This window comes from Amblyraja radiata, chromosome 39, assembly GCF_010909765.2.
Source record: "Amblyraja radiata isolate CabotCenter1 chromosome 39, sAmbRad1.1.pri, whole genome shotgun sequence".
NCBI classification, from domain to species: domain Eukaryota; kingdom Metazoa; phylum Chordata; class Chondrichthyes; order Rajiformes; family Rajidae; genus Amblyraja; species Amblyraja radiata.
The window spans coordinates 13,243,884-13,269,795 of record NC_045994.1 but is presented as its reverse complement, the minus strand read 5'-3'; the positions used below and the strand labels follow the sequence as shown (position 1 = coordinate 13,269,795).

At 39.0% G+C, this 25,912-nt stretch overlaps 1 protein-coding gene across 4 annotated transcripts; it reads left to right on the top strand.

Annotated features, from left to right (window-relative positions):
• Positions 1–332: 332 nt before the first annotated feature.
• Positions 333–23,117, top strand: cdca2 (cell division cycle associated 2). 4 transcript variants are annotated; one of them, XM_033014156.1, is made up of 15 exons: positions 483–649; positions 4,224–4,305; positions 5,249–5,349; positions 5,941–6,001; positions 6,799–6,856; positions 8,276–8,625; positions 9,295–9,550; positions 10,568–10,680; positions 10,888–11,005; positions 11,514–11,756; positions 11,919–11,974; positions 14,737–14,827; positions 17,438–18,159; positions 19,225–19,417; positions 20,405–23,117. In XM_033014156.1, the coding sequence occupies exons 1-15, from the start codon at positions 621–623 to the stop codon at positions 21,802–21,804; spliced, it is 3,873 nt and encodes a 1,290-aa protein (XP_032870047.1). In that variant the 5' UTR covers positions 483–620; the 3' UTR covers positions 21,805–23,117. The 4 variants fall into 4 exon arrangements, with proteins under 4 accessions (XP_032870050.1, XP_032870047.1, XP_032870048.1 ...); XM_033014157.1 differs by having other exon boundaries at positions 8,276–8,626; positions 9,305–9,550; XM_033014159.1 differs by lacking the exon at positions 11,919–11,974 and having other exon boundaries at positions 333–649; positions 8,276–8,626; positions 9,305–9,550; positions 11,514–11,755.
• The last annotated feature ends 2,795 nt before the right edge of the window (positions 23,118–25,912 follow it).

Sequence of the window (25,912 nt, the reverse complement as noted above, 5' to 3'; positions counted from 1 at the left end):
ATGATATAAATATATACACACATGAATAAATAAACTGATAAAGTGCAAATAACAGATAATGGGTTATTAATAGGGACAGGGTCCTCGTCGCTGTCAGGCAGCAATTCTACCGCTGCGCCACCGTGACTGCATTTGTCAATGAGGAAGGGGAGGGGCGCGGGCGCGCGCACGGGGAAGCGCACGTCAGGGCGGGCGCGCGCACGCAAAGGGGAGGCGCCAGTTGGGGCGGGCGGGGAGGCGCCAGTCAGGGCGCGCGGGGAGGCGCCAGTCAGGGCGGGCGCGCGCACGCAAAGGGGAGGTGCCAGTTGGGGCGGGCGGGGAGGCGCCAGTCAGGGCGCGCGTCGTCGCATTCAAACCGAACCCACGTGACGCGGCCACCAACTGCCGCCCCCTCCCCTCCCGCCCCGCGATTGACGGCACATGAGCGCCGGGCCCAGCCGCCACAGGACCGTCACCTCGCCGCCGGCTCTCCCGCTCGCTTTCAAAACTACATGCCCTGAGAGAGAGAGTGAGGGGAGAAAGCAGCACCGTTCTGACTAGAGAGGACTTTGGTGGGTTGTTTTAACTTGTGTTTACATCCGAGGGAGCCCGATGCGCGGACGGACGGCCGGCTGTGAAGGATGGATGAGCGGACGGTGGGTGCTCGCAGGTGAGCGAGCAACGGCAAATGGAAACTAAACAATAAACTGCAGTAACTCAGCGGGACAGGCGGCATATGTGGAGGGAAGGAAGTCCCTTCTTCAGACTGGGAGTCTGAAGTGAAGGCGTTTCTCCCCCGAAACGTCACCCATTCCTTCTCCACAGATGCTGCCGGACCGGCTGAGTTATTCCGGCTTTTTGTGTCGATATAACTCGGGTTAAAGTTAAACCAACATCTGCAGTTCCTTCCCACACACAACGACAAATGGCGGCCCAGAGCCCCGGGCTGAGGCTCGGATAACACTTGGTTCAAAGGGACTCAAACATGCTGGAATTACTCGGCGGGTCAGGCAGCATCTCTGCAGCTTACAACACAACGGTCTGAGGAAGGGTCTCGACCCGAAACGTCTCCCATTCCTTCTCCCCAGAGATGCTGCCTGTCCCGCTGAGTTACTCCAGCATTTTGTGTCTATCTTCGGTATGAATATTGATTTCTCTAACTTCACGTAACCCTTGCTTTCCCTCTCTTTGCCCCTTTGCACCCTAGTTTTCTGACTAATTCCACTGTCATCCTGATTAATTTTACTTTCTGTATGCCTCCAGTTTAAATTCCATTTGGAATATTTTGGAGAACCAAGAAACCTCGTTGTCAACTTCCCCTCAGCCAACAATGAACCATTCTACATTGCCTGGATCAACGTTTGCTTTGATCTGTCCTTTTCACACCTTACCCATCTATATGTTCAAGAAGGAACTGCAGATGCTGGAAGATCGTAGGTACACAAAAATGCTGGAGAAACTCAGCGGGTGCAGCTGAGTTCAGTCTGAAGAAGAGTTTCGGCCCGAAACGTCGCCTATTTCCTTCGCTCCATAGATGCTGCTGCACCCGCTGAGTTTCTCCAGCATTTTTGTGTACCTTACCCATCTATATCTCTAGTTTCCCTTTCCCCTGACTCTCAATCTAAAGAAGGGTTCCGGCCCAAAACCTCACCTATTTTTATCCACAGATGCTGCCTGACCCGCTGAGTTACTCCAGCTTTTTGTGTCTATCCTCAGTTTAAACCAGCATCTGCAGTTCCTTCCTACCCACAACGTCAGATGGCTGCCTGGAGCCCTGGGCTGAGGCTTGGATAACACTCGGTTCAAAGGGACACAAAGTGCTCGAGTTACTCAGCGAGTCAGGCAACATCTCTGGAGAACGTGGATTTTCCGGACCCTTTTTCAGACCAGACCCGAAACATCACCTATCCACCGACAGACACAAAATGCTGGAGTAACTCTGGAGAGAAGGAATAAGTGATGTTTTGGGTCAACACCCTTCTTCAGATTGAGAGTCAGGGGAGAGGGAAACACCGGGGAAGGGTAAGATGTGAAAACGAGACACCATGAGAGATGACGATCAAAGATGTTGTGTGGAAGCGTCCTTGCAGACACTGGTTTCACCGAAGATAGACATAAAATACTGGAATAATTCAGCGGGTCAGGCAGCATCTCTGCAGATTATTACGCAGCAGTATGAAGAAGGGTCTCAACTTGAACACTACCCATTCAATGTGAGAATGAAACATTGTTAGCTGAGCTGACTGTGACAAAGAGGCATACAATCAGCAAAATTAATCAGGAGGACAGTGAAACTAGTTGGAGAACTAGGATGGGGGAAGGGCAGAGAGAGGGAAAGCAAGGGTTACTTGAAGTTAGAGAAATCAATATTCATACTGCTGGGTTGTAACTAAATCAGGTCTTTGTAAGCTGCCAAAGTGAAATATGCTGTTCATCCAATTTGCGTTGGGCCTCACTCTGCCAATGGAGGAGGCGCAGGATAGAAAGGTCAGTGTGGGAATGGGAGGGGGAATTAAAGTGTTTGGCAACCGGGAGATCGGGTAGGCCTAGGCGGACTGAGCGGAGTTGTTCAGCGAAACGATCGCCGAGCCTGCGCTTGGTCTCGCCGATATATAGTAGCCCTCACCTGGAACAGTGGATACAGTAGATAAGGTTGGAGGCAGTGAAAGTGAACCTCGGCCTCACCTGAAAGGACTGTCGGGGTCCTTGGACGGTGTCGAGGGAGCAGGGACAGTTGTCGCATCTTCTGTGATTACAGGGGAAAGTGCATGTGGTGGGGTGGTTTGGGTGGGAAGGGATGAGTTAACCAGGGAGTTGCGGAGGAAACTGTCTCTGGAAAGGGGTCGAGCTGCAAAGATGTGGCTAGCGGTAGGGTCCTGTTGGAGGCGGTGAAAATGTGCTCTATGCAACAACCGATGGGGTCAAACGTGAGGACTAGGGGGACTATCTCCTTTGCGACTGGGGAGGAAGGGGAGCAAGAGCGGAGCTGCGAGATTCCGAGGAGATCCGAGTTAGGGCCTCTTCTATCATCATCTGCTTTTATCTGTTTTCACACCTAACCCTACCATGTCCCTAGTCTCCCCCTCCATGACAGTCTGAAGAAGGGTCGCGACCCAAAATGTCATCCATTCCTTCTCTCCAGAGATGCTGAGTTACTCCAGTGTCTTTTCCTCCATGATCATTGTCTGCTTTGATCGTTTCCACACCTTATGAAAATGGACAGGCAACGTTTCAGGTCAGAATTCTTTGTCGGATGAGGACACCATGTAGGAGGAATCACAACTATCTCTTGGTTGCATCCAAGGCACACATCATCCTGGCTTGGATATGTATTGGTGTTCCTCATTCATCATTGCACCTAAATCCTGAAATATCCCTTCCCAACATCATCTTGACTGGAAGGATTAAGTTATGTTAATCTTGATGTCAACATTTGACATGTGTGCACGTGTGAAAATTATATTGTGAGATAAATAAAAATGTTATGCAGGTTACATAATTTGAAATCAAAACTTTTAAACTTCGTATATGATCTTTGTTAATTACAGCAATTTGTACTCAAAGAGTGATTCAATTTTTCAACGTTGTACTGCTCATCGGCACCCAAAATAAGTTCTCAGTTAAAATTATTTAGGTAAATCTTATATGTATCACACAGTGCATCATTAATGATTAATTAATTATTTGCATGTTAGGCACAAGTTTCTCCTATTTATTTTGCACAAAATTACTGCTTCTGCAGTTTTATGGCCAATTTTGTTTCGCTGCTGACTGACGGAGAAATATTGGCCATAAAATTTGCAAAGCTTTAAACTCAGTTTTTGAAAGCACTTTTCCTTTATCTTTCCAGCGTCAGCAGCTTTTGCCGTTGAATAGAAAATTTTAATATTCATTTGTGTTCCAATATCGTCCTGGTTTGAAATATCAGAAGAATGTTGCCATGTGGAGACTAAATTTGGAAGCGAAGAATGTTAATGGCACCTACTGTGTTTATCCCCATTGAGGTTTTTTTTATTGAGTTCCAATGATGTCAGATCCAGCAGATAATCATTGTCTACCAACCACTTTTGACATTTTGTCAGTTTGACTTATTTTCCTCCTCCCATGTGCAGATAGTTTCAGCACTGAACATTGCAGTTAACAATGTAAGCCGGTGAAGATATTGATTCTAGATAAAGTTTGGCATATCTGATGTATTGCCTACTATTGTGAATATCATTTCCCACCTGCCTTTTTTTTTAAAGGGGGTCAAAATTTGATGAGATCACCAAGGACATTGATTTGGCAGGAGAACATTACCAATTAGAAATGTATGAGAACAATGAAGTAAGTATTGCTGCCACTGTGACTAAATGCTTATACTATCGTATATTTGTAGAGCAAGAGGTGGTATTGAATGGAAGAATACTTGTATGATCCTGGTGCTGATTTTTAGATAGATTGATTCTGTTTACATGAATGATAAAGCAGTAAAATATAATCTGTGAAAAATGATTGTTAGGTATTATTTATTGTGTAAAACAGATTTGAAATATTTGTAGTTGCATTTGTTTTCCAGATATTGCAAGATGGAAGGTTAGACATGGGTATTGTTCACATTGACATTAACGTATAAGGAAGGTGGTAGCTATGTACAGTGTAGTTATGCAAAAAGAACTATATGTTTATTATAGGGAGCAGTGAATGCTTCAACCCATGTGTTATAACATGGGTTTCAAATTTTCAAAAAGTCTTTCAAATTTATCTTATCATTGAAAGCCTACTGCTCGCAACTATTTCAATGCTAACTCAAAATGACTATATCTGACTTGGTCTACTTCAAAAGAGCAGTTGAAGTAGGATTGTAATTAAGCATAATATTTCAAACTTTTATAAATGTTTGTCTTTGTATTTTACTCACTTGTAGTCACCAAACCTTGAATGGGTGGATAAAGGCTAGAATGAAATGTATTCTATGTTTTAAAGATGGTGTTTGATTTTGATGTGTTGATAAGAAAACCATTTTGTTGTTATTTTGCATACATTCTGTAACAATGGACTAATCTAAAAAAAGAAACTCGATTGTAATGCAATATTATGAGATTCTTTTAGCAATCATTTTGAACAATGATTAGAAGGAAAATTGGTGCAATTGCGTTGGTTTCTACTAACTTTGAGATATTGGGTATTCTGGCTAAATAACAATATGTGAGAAATGAATACTTTGTTAAATAGTGATGAAAGTGATATCAGATTTACCTTTTAATAAATTATATTTACTTTTCTCCAGGTGAATTCAAAAAATCTAAATAATGCTACACCTTTGAATGGAAATGTATGTGATGTTAACCTGATGAAAACATTTATTACAGCTTTAAGTGAATCTGACAGGTAATAACTACACATCTTTTCATAATTAACATAGGTTCTCGTGTTTAGTGATGCAAATAACAGGTAGAGACTTGTCTAAATGATGTCATTAACTATTTGAGATGGCAATTCTGATCCAAATTGAGCAACTCTTGAGTTTGTTCTTGGCCTCATCAAATAACTGAAGTTGGTTGCTGCCATAAAGTAGGCAATGTGCTTGACTTCTTGGGTGTAGAAACCATACGGCTTGCACAAAAACTTTATATATTGTTTGTGGATATCAAATGGTCAGGATTTGCTTTGAAGTTGAACAAATAGCCAAAAACATTTTTGTTTTATCTTGATCATACACAAAAAAAGAACTGTAGATTAAGCAGTTTATCTACAAATCTGTTATTTCTTCATCCAAAGTCATTGCCATTTTGTTTTCAATGATGCTGCTAATCATCTTGGAAATTGCATGGATAGTTGAGGATTAAGGAGGTCCAACATGTTTGGTCTACCTGATAAAGTGACAGATGCAGCAGAAAGATTTGACGTTTTATTTTAGAATTTAGGTTACTTTGATTTTTAATTTAAAAAGTACTTATTTTTGTTTAATTGGTTGTGCAGGTTTGAGGACCAGGATTTTGAAAACTTGACTTTAGGATCTGCCAAATATGTAGCAGAACAGGTATGTCATTTTTTTTTTAAATGAGTGATTTTAAAGGTTGAGTCTTTATTAAAAGATTGAGCCTGTGAGTAGCTTCATTACTATGATGGTACTGAGCAATGCACACCATAGGATTTGGGGTTTTCCATGGCTCATCATCCCTGGTATATGCTGAGCCTAATGTTCTCTATCTGGTCATAATGATTTTCAGGGTATCCGGGCTAGTGAGAGGAAAATAAATTGGCCTTTTTCACTACCTATTTCTGTATTCTTAATCACATTGTTGATTGGTACAGAGATAGGGAATTTGATGGTTTAAACCAGAACAAGCTTGGGCTTGCCTACTATTTTCCAACCTGCTGATAGTCATAAAATATGGTTTTCAGGGAACTGGCATTAGAACGCTCCAAGAATGAATATCATATTGAAGGTATTCAATCGGAATGAAGCGTGAAGACGGGTAACAGTTTCATTGCAATTGTTGTGCCCAAATTATTACAGGTATGGGCAGATAATTGTACAAATCCTAACCAAGGGCTGTTTGTGTATAATGTTTTATATATCAAACATTGACATATTTAATCATGTATATGAGAACAAATACTAACATTTATTAATTGCCTTGTTTCTGTTAGTATGGGCTGAATGGCCTACTGCATTGTAATAATGAATGGAGCATTCAGTGTCTTCACATTGAGTTGTTTCCTGCGCCCATGTACCTTTTACAGTTGCAAACAAGTGAGAACATGCGGTAGTTGTTAAACACATAGTGGTATTTGTTTGGAGTACATTTTAATGTATTATTTTTACATTTGAAGGATTTTATATTGCAAGTGCCTCACCCTAAGGAAAGAAGAGCAAGGAGGAATGTACCTGGTAAGCTAATAAGAATCCAAGTAAGAATAGGCCAGGCAGCAGTTTGATCTGAATTCAATATCGTGGCTTATGTATCTGAAGTCCACAATGTTCCCATATCCTCTTACATCAATGTAGAGAAATATGCTTTCCCCCTTAATTGAATATATACGACAATTGAGCATCCAGTGCCCCCTTAGGAATAGAATTGCAAAGATTTACAGTCTCTGCATAAATACATTTCTCATTGGTCCCAACTCCTTAGACTGTACCCACTCATTCTTGGGAACTAGAGAGTCAGTGGAATCAGCCACTGACTGCAATGATGTGTTGGGAGCCTGGTACGAACGCCTACCTCCCTGATGGTGCACAACACTGCCAGCAACTGATCGAAGGCTTGGCCCTCTGCTGGTGCTCCTGCCTCAATGAGATGATTTGTGAGGTCACCACTCCTACGGCATGGTGTGGAACGAGTCATAGTAGGAGTGGTGCCATGATCATATTGAATGGCGGTGCAGGCTCGAAGGGCCGAATGGCCTACTCCTGCACCTATTTTCTACGTTTCTATAGAAGCAATGAGAGGGCTGGTATTTGATGGGCTTGGGCAGTAGTACCTGCTCCATTCTGATTGACTGTCTAAATCCTACAATCTCTCTCATCAGCTCCTTTTGAAAGTAATCAAAGGTGGTGTTTAGTTCATTACTGTTCCATGTTCCAACACCATGACCTGCAGCCCCTGCTGGCTTTTACCTCCCGCAGCCACCTCTCCCTCTATTTGTATGGCACTCCGTCTCTCCCCAGCCCACGGAATCTATCTCTGTGACAACCTCAATGGCCATCAACCATCATTATGTTTGTTACCGTGGAAAATCTCCAGGCTGGGGAGAGATGTGCAGCCAAACAGAGGAAGCAACCGTTGCTTCTACCATACCCAACAGGACATGATGAAAGAGACGGTTGGATTTGGGCGATTTATCAACATCTGAAGCATCTGCTGCTGCTCTCCAGTAAATGCCCGCGTTGGCAGGGGTTCGTCTTCAGCCCTACATCTCAATGCTGAACAACTGCACTGACAGCACTATCACTCACAGGCAGCCTCTGCATGTTTCCTTAATGGGTTTTCTCTAAGCTAAGCTGCGCTGTAGGGTACCAGTGTTTCCACTTCTGGTTAAGAGTCCAAGGCTGCAGATTGTTGTCCAAATGTTATCTAGCCAAAAGCATGTACTATTTTAGCAACACTTCTTCATTTATGCAAAGAAAATCCAGCTCTTCAATATTGTTAATACTGTAACAAAAAACATGCATTTGTGCAAAGCCTTCATGTTTTAAAGTGCAGTAAATTACTGGCAGTCAAGTGATCAAAGATGTTGGAATAACTATTCAATTAATTTCTTGCAATTGCTGTTAGTAATGTAAATAAATAATTTTCCTTATTAACAGGTAAAAGGAAATCACGAGCTGGTACTTTACGTGAAATAAAATTATCATCAGTTGAAAACCTAGATCAAACAACAGAGCAGCTCTCTCCTAAACATCCATTAGTTACAAATAATAGGCACAGTCCTGTGCAAACTTTAAATGAAAGGAAAATGTTGGAATTCACCAAACTAGTGAACTCTCAGCTTGGAGTACAATTGTCTGCCTATCAAGAAGAAACCTGTGAAACTGCCAATGTGGATGTGCCAGTTATAACACCCACAGAATTGGACTTGCCTTCTGAAGACAGAACACCTTCTGAAGACAGAACACCACCTAATTTTCCTTGTAAATCTGCTACTTGGGAAACTGAAGGTAAACTGTATCGATCTAATTGCATTTTCAATAAGAGTAGAGTTTTGCATGCACTCTTACAATACGATGAACACCAAAAACATAGCTGAAAGATGAAATGCCCTCATTAAAGGAAGAGCCGGGTAGGCTGGTGGGACAATGGGGGGAGCGGGTCTGTAAAATAGGGGTGGCGAAAATTCTGAAAATAAATGGGTATCAACGAATTGGATGAAACCCGATTACCTATACATCTTTCCTAACATCTGGAGCTTGCTGAATCTTATCGGGATGCTCTTACTTAGGCATCAGTCGTCTCGAAAACTTTCCCTAAGTATCCTCAGTTAAAATACTATGCAGCGCATTTGAATGTTATTTTGCTACAGAGAGCTCCTGTTGATTCTAACCTATCTTTACCAAACATGTATTTGTAGAAGTTACACTAATGTATAGCAGCATTATCTCTTTTTCCCACCTCTTCCTCCCTATCCGAGTGGTATAGTGGCCAATTTTCATTATGCTCATTTGCAGTTTAATAAAGGCTATGGCCGAACTTTGAACACAATTCCACAACTTCTATTATGTAAACATTTTAATTTATTGAAGTTGTTTTTACCTGGTAACGGTCTTTTTAAATTTGTTCACACCATCTGTAGTGGTTGGTAAAGATTGGTTGTCTTTTTTCTTCTGTCGAACCCACAGTTCAAGCAATTGGTGGAGATGGTGAGACCTGGACTTCCTTTCCAGCAACACCTGGTGACTATGATACTATCAGCGAGATTGATTCTGAAAATACTGCATATCGACATCATGACTGCTTAGTGAATGTGGACAAGGAGCAATCCAAATCCTGTGCTACAAAAACACCACCCCCTTCACTGGATATTTCAATGAATGCTGCAAATCAGTGGAAAATGACAGCAGAACCGTTTAGCCTGAATTCAGCAGGTAGTAAAATACTGATCTGAAGTAAGAAAAAAATACAGATCTTGTCCTTGGATTGTGTTATTTGGGATGAGAGTAAGGTCATTTGCACTGCAAGGTTTCCTTGTTCTGAATGTTACCTGGGCTTGGATATTCAATCATTATTGGGAATAAATATTTTAAAGTTTTGTTTCCATGTAGGACATTGAACATTGTACACTGCAACATTACAAGGCTTGTAATCCTGCAATTACTATTCAATAATGGTGTAAAATTAGTTGAGGTTCATTAGTGGTATTTGTTTAACTGTTTTTAATGGTGCCATGAGCATTTTGTTTCACCAATTGATCACCCATCCAATAAACCTATGAGTGCTTTGGAACATTTCTAAGATGTTTCCTTGAAAGGAATTATTTGGTAAAAATGAACTGTAGTACAATCAGCTCAAGTTGCCATTTTCACCCAATAATAATGTTATTGACTTGTAGATTATGAAGTCGTCACTCAAATAATTATTTAAAGAGAAAATAAACTGCAAATATTGTGCTTGCTCATCCAGTAAGACAGCAGGTAGATTTTATTTTACAAAGGAAGCGTTCCACTGCAGTGTCCTTTAGAAAAAAGTAAGCCAGACTAGACTGTTGGCTTTATGGTCCTCCCAGATTTCCATTCTTAAATTTAAGGATTATAAACTCAAAGACGTTTATATACTGGGAATATTAATGACTCTGCTTGATTATTTGATCTTCATCTGTCAAAGGTAACACGACAGGGACCACTAATTATACAATTTGCTGAATAATTAAAAATTTAAACATAACTTTTTTTTAACCATCTGCAATGTTTCGTTTAGGTGCGTCTTCTTTCCTTGTGACCATATTACTGATTATCACTGATTGGAAGGGTACTTACTCCTTTTTTGGACAAATTTGAAAGTTTGTGTTGGGGCCTTTTGTCTCTGAAATAACACATCAAGTTAAGACTGCTGCTTCATTTTGCTGTCCAAGATCTACTTGATATTTTCCCATACTTGTGTTGCAGGAATACTCTCTGAAGGGAGAAAAATATGCTCACGGAGAGTGTCTTCTGTTGGAGCCAGAGGATCCCCAGAGACCAATAGTCTTATTTGCTATATTGCCAAACAGAAGATGCAGGTACATTTGAATAATCGCTAGAAATTCAATTACTCCATTTCCTTATGCAGTTTATGTTGTCTGGAAAACAATGTAGAAAAAGAACAGCAACAAACTCATCTATTATAATATGTATATAATAACTATTGCTCAATGCTCTAATCATTTTTTTTAAATTATACTAATTGAATAAGGTAAACATGCCTGTGATTTTGTTTTTTAAATTAGGAATCTCAGAGAGTTTCAATGATGAAAAGTAAGATGGCAGCATTCATGGGCACATTTCAGGATGACAATAATAGTTCTGCTCCAGAACTGCCACATCTCTCTGGTATATGGCAAATAGGTAGGTAGAGGATGCATGATATGGTGCTTGGGTACACCTATTTGTTAATGGATGTTGTTAGTATACAAATGAAAGTATGTATTCCAAGATGCTATCACATCCTTCCTAAAGCCTTGTGGCCAAAACTGCATACAGGAAGTATTCCAGCTAAGGCCTGATCAAGGTTTTATAATGATAGAGAATGACCTCTCTACTTAGTAGGATGCCACTAATCATAGACATCCATTTGCAAACACATTTTTAAAAAACATTCTGTTTCCAAGCCTGTTTTGGGGTGTGTGTGCTAACTTACTCTGGATTGCATGGGTCATAATCTTTTGAACCAATCTCCTAAGTGCCCATCCCTTCAACCATGCAATCTTCTGACCTATCTTTGTGTTCCTGCTGTGATATTGTCAGTTGCCTTTCATTGGACACTGGCACTGACTTTCTTTTGTAAAACAAAATCTTTGGTTAGGAATTGGTTGATTTGCTAAGGCAAGAACATATTGTAATTCTTGTATTTTAGATTCTACTCCTACAGAGGAGCAAGACTGCATTCTGTCTACAAGCTGCAGGAAACCGACACAAAAGAAAAAGGTGACTTTTGGCGGAGAGCTGACGCCTGAGCTGTTTGATAAGAGGTTACCATCCAATACACCTCTACGCAGAGGGGAAATGCCAGTACATCCGCAGATCACTTTCAGTGATAGTCCTCCCTCTGCTCTAAAACAAAGGGCAACAACCAAAACGGGTCTGGAAGAGAAAAAGGTAAACATGCCTGCTTTTTCTTTTCTTTCCGGTAATTCGTATTCATATTGGGAGTTCAGATTGATCAAACAAGTGGGATACCAGAATTTTAAAAAAATGAAGCTGAAAGGTATTTGGAATCACACTGTTGGTTAGAAAGATCATCAAATGTTTTTTTTTGTAACCCCGCAGCAGCTCCAAGGTGCTAAGATGGCTACTTTAAAGTTCAACTTTAACATTGTATGTGACCGGTTACAGTAAAATTCTACCTGAAGCTATTGATGGATCTGCTGGAATTTAAATTAATATATTACATCTTAGCATGTAATTGCATATGTTATGGGCAAAAAAAACAATATTATTAAAATTAATCCTACATATATTCCTCATTGAATGAAACACATTGCTCTTGTGTAGTGAGCTCTGACCTGCTGCTAGGTTGCATAAGAGTGATGCACGCCATTGGCTCCTCACATCTGTACCCTGCTCCTTTTCCTTGTTAGGTAGGAAGGTAGGGTGGAGTGGAGGAAGAGCTGGTGCTGATGTACCACAGCCATGAAAATGTGCACTTCCGACCACTCATCAATCTGCCTTACTGACTTGTTGCTCATGTTTACCCACTTATGACAACTAGAGTTTGTTTGATTTGCTTACTCTCTAATGGAAATAGTTTTACTCACAAAGTGGATCGTCATAAGCAGCAAAATGCTTTGTTTGAAAGATGCTGAGGGTTCATTTTCATATCAGCAAAACCTGAGTAGACTAAAAGATTTTGGGCTATGTTTCTGAGATTCCATTGCAGAGGTGATTAGACCAACATTAAGCACTTGAGAAAATAGAAAAGGCTTGTTCTTGGATCTGTGTGATTTGGCATCCATTTTGCCTTTTTAATAATCGCATACCTGGTATCTGTTTAAAAACAGGAAATATCTTCACTTTAGTGCTTCTTTCTAAGAAACCTCTAGGATCAAGTGCATATGATGATGAGTCGCCTTTGTGAAGGCAAGCCCATGTCTCTTTAATCTTGGCCTACATATCACCAGTCTGTGAATATAACTGGAAACCAGTTGCTAGTAGTCTTGGTTACAACATACTCCTTCCCTTTAATGCAAGAGAACATCATTAGATCTCGTGTCTGCTGGGAGAGCACATAAGACACTTTGACAAATGCTGCCCATTATTTTCTAAACCTAAAAAAGAATAGCCAAAAAAAAAAAATGTAATGAAGAATTCATCCTGAATTTCAACCATCGTCTTGAAGGACAAAATTCCCGAGCAGCAGTGTATCAGAACTGCTGAGTGTTTCCAGCATTTTTTGTTCTTCAATTTCTCGCATTTGCTGTTTCTGATTTTTTTTTTTTTACATTACAATATTTGAAACTGTAGTATGCAAGAACGTCTTAACATCTCCCTGCATATCTGACTTTTTTTGTTTGTATTACTGCTTCTCATTCTACGACTGTCCAGTTGCTGCTTAACCATATTGTGGTTGTTATTCAAACCATATTAGTTATTTCATATTATTCGTGCAATATTGTAATAGATTCATTTTTATTTGAACATTTCAGAGCTGCTAACTCGGGTATAAATGCGGTGGGCAAGAGCATATTTTTCAAATAGATCATTTTTCTCCATATAATTTTACAGTTCTAATGGATGCTTTTAAGTGATGTAATCAATTAAAACTTTTCCACCTGTTTATAAAGTTATTCTTATTCTTGTTAGTCATCCTGCATTCCAGAGAAGTAAGATCATTTTATAGCTGTCCCCAAAGCTATTTATGTATAACCATTATCATTATTCACATACATGACAGAACTCTCTATATCAGTGTAACTGGGTCAATCTTTGCATGTCTTTTTGAAACAAACATCACATGTTCCAATTGATTAATTGCATAATGTGGTAAACTGTGCAGACAAAATCATATCTAACATTTTGGAACATTCAAACTAAAAATTCCGAATGACAAATAATAGAAATATTTTACCACCATCATAAATGAATGGCTCGCATCATCTGCCTGCAAATAAAATAGCAATACGGCAGTGTTCTATGGAAAATTTTAATTATCCAAGTTCCCACTTTGCAAGGCTTTTTTCCAGCTGTGTTTGTCTTTGGTCAATGGATTAAGTATTAAAGTATTATTTTTTTTGTTTTTAATTTATTCGGATTGATTCTTTAAGATGCCAATTATAAACAAACTGAGGATGCTGGATATCTGAAATAAAAGTAGGGAAATGATGGAAACCATCAGCAGGTCGGATAGCAGCTGCAGTAAAAAAAAGTTAACATTTGGAGTTAAATACCTCCATCAGAGTCAAGATAATCTTTTCATTACAGAGGGTGGGGAGAGGTAGGTAGGACAAAAATAATATGATGGGATGAGGTTGGAATCACAGAAGTGATTTTCACTTTTTATGAAATTATCTGGTTGACTAATGTGGGCAGTTAAAGGGAGAACAATCAAATAGGGATATGTAACAGCTGCAAAATATAGGTCAGAGCTATGGGTGAGATCTAAAGTCAAAAGGAGAATGCTAGAAATAATCAGTAGATCAGGCAGTGTCTGAAAGCGAAAAACGTAATATTTCTGCATACACCTGAACTACGCTTGTTCTAATACAACAGGAAAAAGTGAGTCACCTGTACGTGGTGAATTTGATATTATTTGGAAGGTAGACAAGGACATGTTCCTCCTTATACTGGGGCTCGTTGGAATAGCGCAGAAGGTCACATTCAGGTCTGCGTGGAATGGAGGAATAAAGTAACAGATAAGTGAAACTTCTGTCCCTGTCGACAACAGAAGTGACGCATTGTAAAAAATATATAAGATCGTGGTTTAGTATTCTATTTACAATATATCTTGTTTATCAGTGCAGTGGATTCAGGCTTACCGCTTTGAATTATTTCAAAATGATTGTACTTTTGTGTGTTCCAAAGACTTTCGCACTTTTACTGAATCAGTGAATAGACAAGTCAATGTAATCTTTCCACAACAGAGCCCTTCCGATGATGTCACTTGCAATGGAAGCAGCCCTGTGAAGGACCACAGTGACAGGACATCAAGTAAACTGCAAACAATATTGGAAGGTGTGTAAAATCTGCTTAAATCAAGCATAGTAGAAAATCACGTTATTAAAAGCAGTTGTCAATGAGAAAGGGGTTTAGGGGCTAGAGTTTTTCAGATGTGCAATAGCAGGATTCATTGTAGGATTTTAAAGAAAAAGTTTTTAATAGCTAAGTAAGTTAAAATGGAAGCATGTCATGTATGGAATGTACAAGAAATGTATGGAAAACAATATCACCATGTGATATATCACCATGTGATATTGTTTAATAGAGTATCATTGCACAAGTGACAATGGAAGCATTTCTATGTTGAATTCCATGATCTGGCCATGTGGGAGAAGTGGTTGCGGGAGGGAAAAGCTGGGCAGCTCAAATTTGTGGGCTTTCGATGGTTTAGGTGCGATCGAGAAGGAGGCAAAAGAGGTATAGGAGACGGTTTATGTAGAGCTTCGAAATAAAGGAGTGAAGCACTCTACCGGGATTGTATTATAGCACCCCCACCAGCAAGCGGGAGATAGAGGAACGGATTACCTAAAGATGCTTAAGCAACCTAAGGAATTAATAACAAACTTGGAACACTACAGCCACAAGAACGGGCCCTTCAGCCCCCAATGTCTGTGCCAAACATTCTGATTCTTCTGTATAGAATTTACTCCCATTTGGAAAAGAATGGATTAATTAGGGACAGTCTTCAGCATGGCTTTGTACACGCTAGACCTTGAGGAGGTGAAGGTGATCGATGATGATAGGGTGGCCGATGTTTAAATGGGGTTTAGTAAAGCTTTTGATCAAGTCCCCCATGGTAGGCTGATCCAGAAGATTAAGATTTAATTGGATTAATCGTGACTTGTTCATATAGATTCGGAAATGGCTTACTCCTAGAAGACAGAGGATTGTGGAAGGACAGAATTCAGTCTGGAGGTCTGACCAGTGGAGTTCTGTGAGAGGGGCAAAGTTTAAAGGAGATGTGAGAGGCAAGTTGTTGACACAGAGGATGATGAGTGTCTGCTGCGAATGGTGGTTGAAGCAGATATGTTAGCAGCATTTAAAAGACTTAGATAGGTATACGGATATACAGGGATATGGGGTATATGCAGGAAGATGTGATAGTCTTGGCATCATGTTTGGCACAGATATTGGGGGCTGAAGGGCCTGTTCTTGTGGCTGTACTGTTCCATGTTCGTTATTAAGATTGTGACCAATTCAGCCCACATAATACAATTAGTGTTTCTTAATTTGTTAGTTTTGGTATATCCAATTAGTGTTATCTCTGTAGGAAAAATAATTCCTAACATAATGTTGCAAACAATTGAATGCTAAAAATGTTAAATATTGTGAGGGCAGGGAAAGTGTTTGTCACAGACATTGGGGGCTGAAGGGCCTGTTCTTGTGGCTGTACTGTTCCATGACCATTGTAACCTGTGGTAAAACTAGCAGCCTATGTTCTTAAGAGTTAATGGTGTCTGATTGCTGTGGGGAAATTATATGGAAGCTCCCTAGACTACTTTCTTCCCAAGACGGCTTTTTTTTTCCTGCTTGTCATTTTCCAAAGTATTTTAGGTGGTTTTCTAGTTGTCGATCAAAATTGCGTTCTGACCAATTCAGCCCACGTATTACAAATAGTGTTTCTTAATTCATTAGTTGTGTTATATCCAATTAGTGTTATGCATGCCTCTGTCTTTTGGAAAAATAATTTCTAAGATAATGTTGCAAACAATTGAACACTGATAATTTTAAATATTGTGAGTACAGGTAAATTGTAGAGTGACGGTTCGGCAATGCTTGTAGCGCCGGGGACCAGGATTCGATCCTGGCTACAGATGAGGTGTGGGTCTGTGTGCGCGCAGCAGTCGAGAATGTCTCCTCTGCCGGTCCAGTCTCCCTCCCACTCTCATCTGCCCCTTCTCTCTTGCTGTTACACCTCACTCTCCTGCTACCCAACAACCCTGTTCCTCAGATTAATTATATTTTACACATATATCATGAATAAAGATACTAATTTATACACAGTTTGTTCAGCCAGCGCTTCATTTGCTTTTTCTTTATAGCAAGTGACCTTTGACAAATCCCATGATTCCTTGCATTTATCGGAATACCGAACTCACTTATTGAAATTTTGGTTTCCAGCATTTTTCTATTACGTTGGGAACTGACATTTTGTTACAGTATGACTCAGCAGTAATTATTTTAACATTTAAGTAATTAGTATGAGCTTCTCCAGTGACCACTTGATGTGTGCATGATTGAACCTGATTTTTGCAGGTTTGTAGTAAGTTGATCTCAGCCAGTGCAGTAATTGAGTTGTTCCACTTAGTTTCAAAGTCCTTGATTAGCAGGAGAAGAAATTTGGGTTTGTTCTTTATTATGGTGACCTCAGCTATAAAATGCCGCATGAGAGAATATTGTATGGCTGGTCTATGATGTGTCCTGACTTAGAAAATACTGGCACTTAGCTATGTTCGTAAGTTAACAATTTTGCTTGAATCCTTCAGGAAATGCTTCTAATTGCTATGGAACTTTGTTTCAAGAACTTCCAAAGAGACTTTGGTGCATGCCAAAAACATTGAAGGAAAGGGAATATATTGGACATAAATATGTCGATTAAAAATTTTTCTTTAATTTTTGAAATAGATGACCTGGGAATTAGTCCTGCTGGAACACAGAATGTTGAAGAAGACAGATGTTACCCAATATCTATCAACTTTGAAATTGAATCTCCGTTGTCAGAATGTAAATTTGGACCAGATAATCGGAAGTGTCATAATAAAAATGATGACTATCCGTGTAAGGTTTTGGAAGTGAAAATTGAAGAACTGACTGAAACTCTTCCATTTCCAATCAGTTCCTCTGGGCATCCGAGGAAGAGGAAAAATGCTAAGAAGTGCACTGCTACAGTTCGCAGAAGTCTGACCAAAAAGAAACCAGATTCTAAGAAGCCGTTAGAAATACAACCAGACATTGACAAAAATATTCCTGCAATTATTATGTTGGAATCTACTGAATTAGAAGCAGAATCAATGGTCGAATCTGATATGAACCACCTGCCCTCAACTGAAATGTCAAAAACAGGTGATGTATACCTCAGTCAAAAAAAACCTGATTACTCCAGCAATGGTGGGGTGCAAACTAATTTTAATAGACACCCTTTCCCCAACATTGAGAATCTGTCTGAACAGAGAGATGAAATAGAAGACAAAAATGTATGCTACGAAGCTCTTCATGCAGATGTAATTTTGAACCCAACCACAAAATCACAGAAAACTAGAAAAGGGGACCATGAGTCCACGAAAGAAGAACCCCGCAGGTCTAGTAGGATCAAGAGCAATGTGAAGAATATTTCAAAGAACTCTACAGTAAGCACTTGCATTTGGATTATTTTTAATTTATCAGTTACATTGTCTTTTAAATAAGTTTTCATTGTTAGTAAATTATTTGGTTCAGGGGAAAGAATACAATAAAACTGGGATTTTATTAATGTGCTATAAACCAGTGTCCTCTGTATTTGGTGTAAATTCTGTAAGGATATTTCTTAAAAAATCTATAATATTTCACCCACTGAATTGAAGGCCTTTTTTTTAGTATGAATGAATATTCCAGGCTAGTTAACTGAAACTTATCATCAGATGATGGCCACAGCTTCAACTACTGGAAGTCCTTCCAGAGCATTGCAGTTAATGGCATGGCCACCATTGGAGGGGGCAAAATGGGGGGGGGGGGGCCTAAAACTGGAGGAGCATGGAATTCTCTGAGGTTTGCAAAGCTGGCAACGTTTAAAGAGAAAAAATGGTAAGTGGCGTTTGAGCTAAGCACAAATGTGAACACTTAAAGTTGAAACAAAATAACATACCACTAATATATGGTGCATTGTATATTCTCAGAATATCTAAAAGTGCATAATGAAATATATAATACATTTGAACTGTAGCCATGTATTCTTAAATTTATCGTAGTTGGTAGTTTTCATTGTGAAATCCTGCAAGAAACTGCTATCCAGGGATGGATCTCGGGCTGGGTGCTACAAGAGCTGCCACCTTCTCTGATTGGAGCTATATAATCTTATACCTGGGCCGAGGGTAAGGACTCGAGTTAAACATTTGATGCTCTGGGCATCTATCTAATAATCCTATGATCCTTCAGTGCTATTATTTATGTCGGCCTGAAAGAGATATGGTTGTGCTGTCAAGTGGTCCTTAAATTCTTGATTCTTTGGACCATGGGCTGCTACTCGCAAAGAGTCATGCCTAACGTTGAACTTTATAGTCTTGCATCATTGTCAATGTATTGTAAATAAATCTAGTGACATTAATAACGACTTAGGTCCTGGTACTACATGGATCAGCTATGCATCACTGCGTATCTCCATATTTAACAGTAAATTAAAGGAGAATAGAAATTATAATGGCAAAAATGTTTTGCAGGCAACTAAAGGAAAGTGTAAACAAAAGTTCAAGAAGAGCCTTTATGGAAAACGTGAATATGCTTCAAAGAAGCCATTACTGAGCCCAATTGCAGAGGTGTTGGATATCTGGTCTGAATCAACAGATTTCTCCAATAGTGAAGTAATGTTGGAATGTGAAACCCCAAAGAGAACCAGTCTGATTCATCTTGAGGGTAAGTAACATTTTATGTTCATAAAGGAACACATGTTATGAAGGTTTGTCCCTTCAGTTTCAGGAAGGGAAACAACCTAATCTATAACGCAAGTGAATTGATCAAAGGTATAATGGTCGGAGCCACTTTATGGTGAAGTAATTTCATTTGATGTTGGAATATTATTCTCATACAAAATTCCTATAAATCAATTGGATTTATTTTTTGAGTATGCTTAATTGACATTTTTAATTGTGGAAAAACAGTGTTTGTCAGTTGGGTTAGCTAATGGAAAGAAAAGGAAAACTTTTGAGCTAAATTATGTGTTGCCTTTATACTTGGTGAGAGATTTATACATGCAACACCACAACGGTATCCAAACCGCATTATATTTTGTGTAATCCTATTGGGTTTTTAATGGATGCATTTTAAATCTTGAATACACTGGGTTGAAAGTCTTTGCTTCAAGTTATTTGCCCACTTTTGTATGGCTGGAGAAAAAATCAGGAAATTTATTATTGTCATCGTGCCTGAAAAATTCCTTCATAATTTGGCTACATGAATGTTATTAAATTACAATTGCATGAGCTAAAATGCATTTGTTAATTACAAGCGCTCCTATGGCTTTTGTGTTTGCTATTTTGGGCAACTTGAAGTTGTGTATTTATTCTGGAAGTAGCAAATCAGTGTTGTAAGTTAATTTTCTGTTTTCAGTAAACAGTTTTGAATTAATCAGGAGACTGATTACACAAAATACTTGTTATTAATATTGCAAGAAAATACTTTGCCAAATTGAATGTTATGGGATGTCCCTAAGTACAGGAGGGTGGTGTTTGTTGGTATAGATATAAAAACTAACAACATTACATTACATTACCTACTTTTCTGCTTAATTTGGTCCGACACCAAAAACCTGGAAGTGTGCTAAATTATTGAACTTTATATTTTACTGCCACCATATTGCAATTCTAAAAACATTTCCCAACTGTTATGTTTTCTACCAAACAGGTATTGATAGAGGAAGAAGGCATTCAATGTCCAAGTCTGAGTCGTTAGCTAATGGATGGACTCCTGGTTGCAGCCTTAGGAAGTCGGTTGTGCAAAAACCACAAGGACGAAGAAGACCACGGAAGGGAACAGTGCACTGCTTTGAGAAGGAACAGAAAATTCAATCAGATATTGAAAGTGAAACTCAGAAAGGGAATACTGGAGATCATCGGCTTGTGCCCAGGAGATTAAACCAATTTGATTACAATCTTAAATGTGATAATAGTCAGTTACCCTCTCTATTTGAAAATAAGAAAGACATGGCATTTGAAGTAAAATGGACTGATAATGTCGCCAAAGATGTCAGAAGGGGAAAATCTTTAATAAAGATTAAAAGCAAACCTTTTTCTAAACTGCCTGTTCTGATGAAAAGCAGTCAACAAGGAATAACAGATACGCAAAGTCCATCTGAAGGGCAGTGTGAAATGGAGACGGGGCATGAAGAATATTTTGAAATAATTAATACTGATGATAACGGTTGTGCAGGTTCTTTTTTGGAATCTGAATCAAATGTTCTTGAAGATGTCAATGAAAGACGAGAGGAAACTGAGCCAAATGAAATGGAGAAATTGATTCCTATCGGTGCCTCTGCATCTGAAAAGTCTCAAGAAACGAGAAGTGAATTGGTGACGGGTGATATTACTGTTTTTAACGAAAATATTATTTCACCACCAGAAGCTCGGGAAGATTTTCGAAGCAGATCCAGCCGCAGACAAAGCAAGTTATTCCATGCAATAGACTTGCCATTTGTGACTCAATCAGAACAGGTCCTGAAGTTTAATGGATGTTATGTGGTCAATGCAGGAGATGAAAATGAAGAGAAAGACGAGAACCTCTCAGGAAGAAAGAAAAGAAGGAAGAGACTTTCATGGAAGGGGATTGCTGAACCAACTGTTCCCTATCAAATCGATGATGAGGTGGATACAGCCAACTGTGAATCTCTACTTTTCAATTTTGGTGATCATTGTTTTCTGGAGCAGATAAACACAAGTATGTTGGAGGAAGTTAATCAACCGGAAACCTGCATTAAACATTCAGATGGTGCTCTTCAAAATACAAAATCTAAAAAGAAAGTGAGACGTAGTTCCAGGCTGTCTGGTTGCATGAATAGGGAAGGACTAAGATGGATAGAGGTAACCAGCCCTCAACATTTGGAGAAAAGAAACCAGAGTACTACAATGCGCAGAAGATCATTTGGGTTAATTGAATCGGAGTGCAACATATCAAATCCAGAAGATATTGATGGCAAAATTGCATCCCAGGCAAGAATGAGAAAACTCCGTCGAAGGTCACTATCATGTAACAGAGAGAGGGCTTTTGAGTTGGAAGAACCTCTCCGGAAAAGTATTGTATTGGACTAGAATTATTTTCAAGAGCAACACAGATGCCTAAAACGGAAAAATAGTCATTTTACTCGGCCATTATTTTAAATGTGTGAAATGTGTTTTTTATTGTGCTCGCATTCACTTGATAAACACCCAGCAGTGTAGTTATAAATCTCTCGTGTCTGAAGCCAGTGTGCCTGTTAATACAAAATACCGACGGCCGTGTGCAAAATATTTGTTGAATCAATTCAAGGGGGTGAATTTTGAATGATACAGATTACCTTAAACTACTTCCACATCTGAATGCAGTTTCATTTGACCATATCCTTTGTGACAATCAATAACCAACTGGAATGTGACAATTTCAACGTTTGTGCTGAGAAATTAAATAATATGGAAGAAAAAAAATTCTATTCCACATGAGCAGTGCCACAGTGACAGTGTAATAAATGGAAGTTGCGTTCTTCAGGCATGTCAGAATCATGTTTTGGTTTGTTTTTTTTGTCCATTCATTGCTGGTTGGGGCAGTTGTATATTTTTCCATCTTCCCTGAAGCTACTCACTCGTGACCTCTGGTGGGCACCCAATATTATCTTACTAACTATTCCTAATGTGCGTGACCAACTTGTGTGATAGCTGGTTAATTAGAGAAGGAAAATGCTATCCAAATTTGTTCCTCATTCAACCGTAAAGTGAAATTTTAAATTTTGGACATAGGTTAGGAACATGAGTCTTGGTTGACTTTTTTCCCCTTATTGCCCCTTGCTATAATTGTCATCTTTAATCGCTATATTTCCAGATCATTTAAGATCAACTAATGACAAATAATAGGAATTGAATCAGATATGTTACGATCTATATAGCTGAGTGTTATATAAAGCCTTGACTTTGGGCACATGGCCATCGGGGAGCTGTTACTTTGAATGAACCATCTAATGTTATTGTCCAATTTATTTTTGAATCAAATACAATTCTTTGGCTCTCTTTACGGAATTGAAAAATATGAGAGAATTATGTGTAATAACAAGACTATCTTGACAACAATTAAAAGAAGATGTCTCAAAATAGGAAAACTGGAAGTGATAGCCAGTTTGGTTATTTAGAAGAGCTTTTTACATATTCTTTGCTGGTGAAATATGTAACAGGTGCTACGTTTCAATGCTGGCAGATCTATAACTATATAATTGAATTCTAAAAATATTGACATACAACAGTTTTATGAAGTATTTTCAGTTGCAGAATGTGATATAATTTTTGCTCGTTTTTGTGCGAACCACTTTTGCCTGCTCTTGTCATTTAAAGAAAAATCAGTTATTGGGGTAATTCAAATAAATATGCATAAATGTTGACTTTGCCTATTTTGATATTCTATGACTAAAATAACGCTGAAGGTTTCTGTTAGAAATCTAACCGATGTATGGTGCAGCTTAGGTTTTTTGCCTACTTGCCAAATCTGTTGTATAGTACAAAGGTGCCTGGATGATTTTAGGTCAGCTCTTGAGTTAGTCCAAATTTGTAACTCCAGTTATTCTGGGCAGCTCCGTCAGTTATGCCAATGAACAAAGTCTCTACTCTACTGCAGATCATTTGAACTTGAGTATTTCATAAGATTCCATTCCACGATTGGTGGTAGAAGGACAGGATTAAGACGATGGTTAAAATAAATAGATTGTCTTGGTTGGTAAAACTCATCTTGAGGCAAAAGATTTCACCACCCTAAAATTTGAGCATCATGTTTTCCTTCAAATAATCCCTGTTTAACTGAATAATGTAAAAGCGATTTAAAAAAAATAGTTGTCAAAGAAGCATATAAAATATTTTATGACTTGATTGACTTTCTTCTCTCAGCAAGCATCATCCAAAATTAACAGATTATAGATGCCGGAATCTCGTGAAAAACAGACTGCTAGAGGAATTTGGCAGTGGGGCAGTATCTGTGGAGGAAAATGGACAGACAACATTTCGAGTTGGGACCCTTCTTCAAACTCGGTCCAAAAGTTTGCATTTTAATGTAGAATGCAATTTTATTTCATGATCCAAACTGCATTTGTACTTTTAACTGCTGCCACAAGATGGCAACATTATACCAGATCATTCATTAAATATTTGCTATTTTTTACAAACTCCAAAACAAAAGAACTTTGTTGGATATTTGGCAGTGAAATGTAGATGTGTACAGGGTGTGACGTTCTAATCCTGATTCTGCCTAGGTGTCAAAGTAGTGTCAGTTTTATTTCTTTTTTCCTGGAAAAAGCTTTAAGATAAACCCAGCACTCCAATACTCATCTCGAGCATGGGTAACTATAATCTTGTATTGAAATTTTCGATTGCTTATTTTATTACCACACAGATGCAGCTGTCACCTTTTAAGCCCACGGTCAGAAGCATGCTTAATGTCCCTCTAGTAAAAGACTTGGAAGCACAGATTGTAGTTACTGAGGCAAACAGGCAGTATTTTGCCATGGCAAATTTTGTGCCAATAAATTTATTTTTAGTGGATTCAACAAAATTATCATTTAAAAAAAAAAAACACAAAATGCTGAAGATACTTAACAGGACTGGTGGCAATTGTGGAGAGAAAAAACAACTGATGTTATAGGTCAATAGCCTTCCATCAGACTCCATTAACTTACCAATCCCCTCTGCAATTAATGAATCGAAAAACAGCATCGAATGCACATAGAAGCAGCATAAATTCTACCTGACGGTGAATCTCAAAAAATCTAGGTTTATAAAAAATTGAATTTCACCTCAATGTCATTAAGGTGCAGAGAAATTCAGAGTTGTTCAGTGTGGAAACAGTGTTGCTGACCAACATGCCCCCATCTACACTAGTCCCACCCACCTGTCCAAATGTACCTACCCCACTTCAGCTTTGAATAGACAAACTCTACTGGATGACAGGGCAGAACACCAATGCAGAGGTAGAAATGCCCAGTGTGTTAGGGCAGTATGTACAAGAGTTTATTTTGTGTTAAAAGTGCAATGGCACTGAGGTTACTTCTGAGGCAGCTCGAAATATGAGCCGAGGTTCTCTAGAGAGATTTTACATCGTGTCCATGAGAAATTCTGTCCGTATAGGGCAAGGTCAGGCAGGGTAGCAGAGTATACTTGGATCTCCTTAATACTATGATGGATTTGGGATCAAGTAAAAGTTTCACCACCGGGACTGACCATATTGTGTGAGTTTAGAGTTTACACCTGGACATCTGCACTGATATTAAGTGCACTACCATCCAATATGTTCTTGATCCAGTTCAAGCTTTGCAGTGCGAATGCTCGGCCCCATCAGCCAAGTTTTGCCTTTAATGTGCAAAAGGTGTAGTAAAGTTTGAAAACTTTTGATCTCTCCACAGAAGCTGTTTGAAATACTATTTTCTGTTATTTCAGATTTCCAGCATCAATCTTTGTGGGGGGGGGGGGGGGGATTTTGCAGTATTTGGTAATGTGGTGGCACCATTAGATTTGGGTCAGGCTAGGTGAATTTCAAGCTTATTTCAAATGTAATATTAAAACAAATTAATCACAATGTGGTGTTGTCTGCCATTCTAGTTTAATCATTTTGTAGATAGTTTTACTTGACAGTTCATTGGTGGTGTCACTCCCAGCCTTATTGCTTATCAAAATAGATTCCAACTCATAAAAACTGAAGATTCAGGTAAGTGTATTGGATATATTGTTTTCACTTTTATACCCGTGTTCGTGCTTTAATTAACGGACTAGAGCTACAAAATGGTGCAGCTGAGTTTCAAGTTGGAAAATTGAACCACATTCTTGTGACCTCGTTATGACATGAGAATGGAAATCATTGGCAGTAGGTTTCCTGCTCATTCTCCCTCTCAAAAAGATCTATTAGAAGACCACACAAAAGTATTGGCAAACTTTTGAAATATGCTCACCATATCCAGATGCTATAATAAAAGGATTGTTTCAGGTTAATATGGTTCTCCACCCAACCTCATCACTTGAAACTGGAACATTCTTCTGGCTAATGCAAATGTGAGTCACTTGGGGAACTTGCTTGACAATAAGATTCCCAATTTTCCCTGGTCCAAAGATCAAACGAGCTCTTTGGAAAAAGCAAATGCTCATTCCTCAGCAGTGCTTCTGCCTGCTCCCTTTTCTATAGCCCCTGTAAACCAAT

What these genes read in the sequence shown, in the direction of transcription:
- cdca2 (XM_033014156.1), top strand. Translation starts at nt 621, where the DNA reads ATGGATGAGCGGACGGTGGGTGCTCGCAG. An exon ending in CTGCTACTTGGGAAACTGAA is followed by an intron (nt 8,626 to 9,294) that starts GGTAAACTGTAT and finishes TTTTCTTCTGTC; the next exon opens with GAACCCACAGTTCAAGCAAT. An exon ending in CAGTCTGATTCATCTTGAGG is followed by an intron (nt 19,418 to 20,404) that starts GTAAGTAACATT and finishes TCTACCAAACAG; the next exon opens with GTATTGATAGAGGAAGAAGG.